General features: G+C 47.8%; 1 protein-coding gene across 1 annotated transcript; it reads right to left on the reverse strand.

Annotated features, from left to right (window-relative positions):
• Positions 1-546: 546 nt before the first annotated feature.
• DUSP6 (dual specificity phosphatase 6) lies at positions 547-3,912 on the reverse strand. Its single transcript, XM_073557014.1, has 3 exons — positions 3,185-3,912; positions 1,929-2,360; positions 547-1,224 (listed from the first exon to the last, which is right to left on the reverse strand). The coding sequence occupies exons 1-3, from the start codon at positions 3,582-3,584 to the stop codon at positions 917-919; spliced, it is 1,140 nt and encodes a 379-aa protein (XP_073413115.1). The 5' UTR covers positions 3,585-3,912; the 3' UTR covers positions 547-916.
• Between the last annotated feature and the right edge of the window lie 2,614 nt (positions 3,913-6,526).

Below are 6,526 nucleotides of genomic sequence, written 5' to 3' on the forward strand. Positions count from 1 at the left end.
CATTTTAAAACTTTACTCCGTGGACATTCGGGAGTGCAATAATCTCCCTTATTGGCAATAAGTGTGCAATCTAAGCTTTGCAAGTCACTGGTACATACATACTTCCAGTTTACACAGTCCAGAAAAGAATCTCATACATACAATATAGCAATCGAGGTGAGGCTTCCTAAGGACAGAGGTAATTCACATTAAGAAAGTTCAGAGCAATTAAGAGATTAAAACATGAAAACCACCATGTGGTTCACAAAGCTCAGGCGTAAGAGCAGAACAAAGAAACGTTAATATGAATGAGTATTACACAACTGAAAGCTGTCAGCCCTACTTGTGTATAGCAGTTACACAACCCTTCTGGCTGCCAATGGACAGCTACCATAAGAAAAAAGTAGAAAAGCCAAAACTCGTGGATTCCTCCTCTAACATGGCATCAGCTACACTTAGGAAGCGTTCAGTCCACCTCTGTCTATAGGTAAAAACATTGACAGTGCTACATATAAAAGTGGATATGTACAGAACTTTGTAAATCTGAAATAAAACAAAGCCAAGTACTTCAAAGTCAGCAGAAGTTTTAATGCATTTCTTTGGCTCCTTCAATGTTTCAGGAGAAGCGGTCTTCACAGAAGACAGATCTACAAATATAAAGTTCATCCATACATCTGTAATGGATCAATACAAGTCCAACGCTACTTTTTTGGATCTTAAGCCACGTCATTTCTAAGGCAGTACTCTCAGGTAAGCTTTCCAAGGACTTCTTCATGCTTTGGAAACATTAACCCAACCATTTCTCCTACGTTAAAGAATCTTGATTCACAGGTATGACCTCCTGCAAGCAATGACAACTGTCAGACTCGACAGATTTAAAAGAGAAATTTCTTTCAAAAGGGAATGATTATCACCAGAACACCCCATGAACGACATCTCACGTGGACTGCAGAGAATCTACTTTAAAGACATTTTGATTGGCTGGACTTGTGAAGTATAATTGCTGAGGTGGGACTCTATTGTCACACGGACTACTAAGTCCTAATGTCCTTTCAAAATCCAGGAGCTGACCCATGAAGTTAAAGTTGGGGGAGATGTTGGATTTCTTCATCTTGACTATATCATAGGCGTCATTCATAGAAAGATTCAGCTTTTGCATAAGGTAGGCCACGGTGACTGTGACTGATCGACTGATTCCAGCCAGACAGTGGACTAGAACACCACAGCTTTTCCCTCGTGCTTCATCTGGGGGAGAGGACGAGACAGAAAGGTTAGCTCATGCAAGATAAGGGACATAATACACATTTTAGAAAGCTTATGCAAAATGAGTTACTCCTTTTCCAGAACATGGGCCACATTATGGACCAAGACCCAAGATCTGACTTTGAATGTAGATATCTTGGGGGGTCTTCTAACCTCATATGTACCAGCATAATACCAAGGGCCAAACAAAGGAATATAGTTATCAAGGCGAAAAAAGACATTTGTCCATCCAGTTCAACCTATATTCAAAATAGTATATATATATAAAAAAAAAAAAAAAAAGTCATCTTTCAGTCCTCAAACGTATGAAATGTGAGAATATATACAAACATACACATATATCTACATAAAAAAACCCTTAAACTACAGACAATGTGTTTATTCAGACATGTCGAGAGAAAAAGGGAAGTCACAAGGGACAGCCCATTAAGAGGAACAGGATGTCAACATTGCTCTAAAATGGGTTCCTTTGTAAGAGGAAACAGACTACAATGCGCAGAGATTAGGTTCTATGTGGCTTCCAGCCAAAACCTTCTTCCTGCCATGCTCATATTACCATCGCACCATGCTACGGAGAGAAAGTTCACCGCTCCATGGCTCTGCCGAGCAGCTATGGGGGGGGGGGCCTAATGTCTAATCTGAACAATGATTTTATCGTTAAAGTATAGAGAAAAACCAATACTCACCAATAAAGGAGATCGCTTCAGGGAAAAACTGAGAAAGGTTTTGGCTCCAGTGGTCAGATATGGGAATCTGCTTGTACCTGAACTCTCCGGCATTTTCAAAGAGATTAGGCAAGTTTGGGGTCACGTTAAGGATGTACTTAATGCCAAATTCTTCTAATACATCCAGGTTGGTGGAATCCTTGGCACATCCGAGGTACAAGTAGGGCAGTATTTCAACTGGGAATGAAGGCTGAGTATTAGAAAGGGGGCTTCCGTCAGAGTCTGTAGCACTGTTGGGGTCCCTATCAATGTCCGATTCAATATCGGATGAAGAATCGGAGCTGATGCGGAGACCTCCCAAGCCAAGGACTGGAGGAGAGCTGCTGCTACAAGAACTATCCAGATTGGTTTCACAATGGACGGGGAACTCGGCCTGGAACTTGTTAAAGCCACCTGCAATAAAAAGAGAAGAACATCAGGACCATACCAAATCAAGGACCCAGGTTGGTCAGAGCCAGATGCCCCCTGCCCAGCTTCTATACATGCCAGGTTAACCCTTAGTACCCTTGTCAAGGCCAATTTCAGCACTCCTCTATTGATAAGAGCCTCTGTCCTTCATTTGCAGATTCCACGCAGTGCGTTTTAGATAAGGTTACACAAGACTTTGAACCTTCTCAAGAAGAGAATCAATGGCTAGGGGTGCAATTAGGAAAGAAATCCACCCCATGCAGGTACATGGATCACAAGGTTGCTGATAACTTCCCTGGCTATTATCCCATATATAAAGTGAGGAAGGCATCCCTTGCGATATACAGATAAGAGGGCATTTAAATGGCAGACGAGCCATGAGGTCAGACAATTACTGCATTTAGGGTATAAACGTGGCCGTTTTTTCAATAAGGACTGGTTAGTTTAGCGCACAGACAATTTTTAGGGATATATTTTAGATTTATAAAGCTTGCGTCAGATCAGGAGCATAAACTTCAAAGACATGTATACTCAGCCAAGAAGATTATTGCAGATGTATGTCACGACGAGGAGATCTCTCCAAGCAAGACATGGCAACCAATCAGGGTACCCCAGATACAAGAGTAAAGGATTCACAATGGAGCCTAGATAGGAAAAACGCAGCTCTGCCCCCAGCAGACAGTGCAGGTATGAATGGCTCCCTCTGGTCAAGACACTGTCAGATCCCAATCATGACGGTAATGAATTCCCGCCGCAGCCTGGCCATGAGAACCGCAGCGCAGTATGAATGGTCACCAGCTGACACTCACCCTCCAGGTAGTACGCCTTGCAGCCCTCGTCCTTCAGCCTCTTCATCAGCAGCCCCAGCACCGTCTCCCCACCCGTGTTCTCGTTCCACTCGCTGCTGCTCTCGTCGTACAGGACGACCGTGTCGGAGCCGCATCTCCGGGCGAACGTGTCCCGGTCCTCCACGCGGGCGAACAGCGATCGGATGGGCAGGTTGCCCTTCTTCAGGCGGCGCAGCATGATGCCCGGGATGGCCACGTTGATGGCCGCCTCGATGTGGGACGACTCGTAGAGCTCCTGCGGTCTGCAGTCCATGAGCAGGAGGCGCTCGTTGGCCAGCGACAGCTGCTCGTTTAGCCAGGCCACCGACTTGCTGAGCGCCATGTCTGCCGCGGGGTGCACGGGTCTGAGCTTGTCGATCATTGAGGAGCGGGTGCAGAGGAGCGCGGCGCAGGAACGGGAGGCTCAGCCGACAGCCGCCGCATCAATGGCTGCTGCTCGTGAATGGTGCGTCTCTCTCCCGCGCCTCGCTCGCTCGGCGCAGCTACTGAATGGATACAAACAGCCAGCGTCTCAATGGATACATTGTGCGCGCCGACCAATCACAGCGGCCGAGAGCTCGTTGCCCTAGAGACGGGCCGGCTGGAACAGGTTGTGTTGATGAATTGTTAATGAGTTTGTCATTCACAAAAACGGAAAGGAATTTCCGCTGTGGATCAGCCGAGTGCAAACAGGCAGCGGAGGGGGAGGGGAGCGGCCGCCGGCACCAGGCCTCTGTCCAGAAGTGTGTGCAGGAATCTCCGGCGGCGGCCATTGTCCTGCCACACTTATGTGGGATTTACTCCTAGTGTTTAACCACTTCAATACTGGAGGGCAATCATGTTTTGCACATACCTACTCATTTATAGAGTAGCATTGATTCCACAGCCCTTTACAGACATCACTGCTGTCCCCATCGGGGCTCACAAGCTACATTCGCTCTCAGTGTGTCTTTGGAGTGTGGGAGAAAACCCACGCAAACACGGGGAGAACATACAAACTCCTTGCGGTGGGATTTGAACCCAGAACCCCAGTGCTAATTCCTGAGCCACCATGTCTGTCTGCGGTTGTCTAAGATTAGAAAAGCATGAGGCTGTGTGCACACGCTGCAGATTAGGTGCGGACTCATCCGTGCTGATTTTGTAGAATCCGCAGGCCAAAATACCTGTGGTTTTACCTGCGGATTGCTCTTCGGTTTTGCCCTGCGGTTTTTCATCTCCTCAGTGGAGGAGATGGCAAACCGCAGTGGAATCCGCAGAAAGAATTGACATGTCAATTCTTTCTGCGGATTGAAAACCGCAGATAATCCGCGCGGAAAATTCCGCACCGTCTGCACTGCGGTTTTTGATCCCCATAGGGAATCATGGTACTGTACACCGCAGCAGAAACTGCTGCGGACTCACAGCGGCTAAAACCGCTGCGGAACCGCAGCAGAATCCGCAGCGTGTGCACACAGCCTGACTGCTTTCTTTAACAAACAGCGCCACCCCCTAACCATAGGTTGTGTCTGGTATTGAACATCAGCCCCATATAAGTGAATGGAGCTTAGATGCAATACCACATCCAACCTGTGATCAGGGGTGGTGCTGTTTCTGAAACAAAGCACCCCTGTGTATTCTCCTCTTGGAAGCCCTTTTAATGATATTTCAATCAATTTTTTATAGGCAGTTTTGCCTCTGCCACATGAGCGAGGCGCAGTGGGCTGGATCCAATAGTCCTGACTGCTTCTTACCTAGAAAATCCACCCCACCGTACTTTTTGATAGTGTGATCTAGGGCTTACGCTCACAAACATATTAAAGCAACCTTCCACCTTGGCACTAAAGAGTGACCATAGTTTTATCACATATAGTCACCCTACCCGGTCCCCTCTATTTACCTCTGCAGCCCTCCTCTGCTAAGGCTGGCGTTCTGGCCTTCCTGTATCCAAGGTGGCCAATGTAGCGGCATAGGAAGGACTGTTGAAGGGAACCTGTCCCCAGTTTTTCACTTATAAACCGATGGGTCTGTGGACCCTTCGCTCTGTCTGCAACAAGCTTTCCTACATCCATGATCTTTTTGTTACTACCAAACTTTTCTTCCTCGCCATCACCGAAACCTGGCTCACCCCTTCTGACACAGCCTCTCCTGCTGCACTTTCATATGGTGACTTACACCTTTCTCACACCCCCCGCCCCAGCAGCAAACATGGTGGAGGAGTTGGTTTTCTCCTGTCAGATACCTGCTCCTTCACCCCAATCCCACTGCCACCCTCTGTTACCCTCCCTTCCTTTGAGGTGCACTCTGTGCGCATCTACTCCCCCTCCAACCTCCAACTGGCTGTCATCTACCGGCCCCCAGGGCCAACCACCACCTTCTTTGACCACTTCACCACCTGGCTACTTCATTTCCTTTCCGCGGACATCCCTACTATCATCATGGGCGACTTCAACATCCCCATTGACACTTCCCTCTCAGCTTCCACTAAACTTCTATCTCTTACTTCCTCCTTCGGCCTCACTCAGTGGTCTTCTACAGCCACCCACAAAGATGGCCACACACTGGACCTCATCTTCACCCACCTCTGCTCCCTATCTAACCTCTCTAACTCACCTCTTCCTCTCTCTGACCACAACCTTCTCACATTCTCTTCCCTCTCCACTCCATGTCTACAATCCCCACCCCACAAACTTTCACCCCTCGCAGAAATTTTAAACACCTTGACCTACACTCATTCTCTGAATCCCTCCTCCCTCTCACAGATATAAGTTCCTTACACAATGCGGATAACGCTGCTGCTCTATATAACACCACAATAGCTGTAGCTTTGGAATCTGCTGCCCCACTTACACATACCAAAGCTCGCAAAATCAACAGACAGCCCTGGCACACCAGCCTGACCAAAGAACTGAGGCGAGCTTCCAGGGCTGCTGAGCGCAGATGGAAAAGATCCCACTCCAACGAGCACTTCATCGCATTCAAACAGTCCCTCACTACTTTCAAGACCACACTCGCCACAGCTAAACAAACCTACTTCTCATCTCTCATATTCTCCCTGTCTCACAACCCTAAACACTTATTCAACACCTTCAATTCTCTCCTCCGTCCCCCAGCACCTCCTCCCTCCCCACTCATCTCAGCTGAAGACCGCCTCATTTTTCAAGCAGAAGATTGATAACATCAGAGACAGTTTTGGTCATCAACCCCTCCTCCCGACTTCCCAGCCCTCCACCTCCAAAACCAACTTCTCCACCATTACAGAAGATCGACTCTCCACTCTACTCTCAAGATCACATCTCACCACCTGTGCACTTGACCCGATCCCTTCCCACTTCATCCCAAACCTCA

The sequence above is a fragment of the Dendrobates tinctorius genome, unplaced genomic scaffold, assembly GCF_039654945.1.
Source record: "Dendrobates tinctorius isolate UK_male_01 unplaced genomic scaffold, ASM3965494v1 ptg000241l, whole genome shotgun sequence".
NCBI classification, from domain to species: Eukaryota; Metazoa; Chordata; class Amphibia; order Anura; family Dendrobatidae; genus Dendrobates; species Dendrobates tinctorius.

Coding starts and splice junctions, on each gene's coding strand:
- DUSP6 (XM_073557014.1), bottom strand. CDS start 3,584: ATGATCGACAAGCTCAGACCCGTGCACCCCGCGGCAGACATGGCGCTC. Junction 2,361..3,184: donor CAAGGCGTACTACCTGGAGG/GTGAGTGTCAGC, acceptor TTTTTATTGCAG/GTGGCTTTAACAAGTTCCAG. Junction 1,225..1,928: donor TGAAGCGATCTCCTTTATTG/GTGAGTATTGGT, acceptor CCTCTCCCCCAG/ATGAAGCACGAGGGAAAAGC.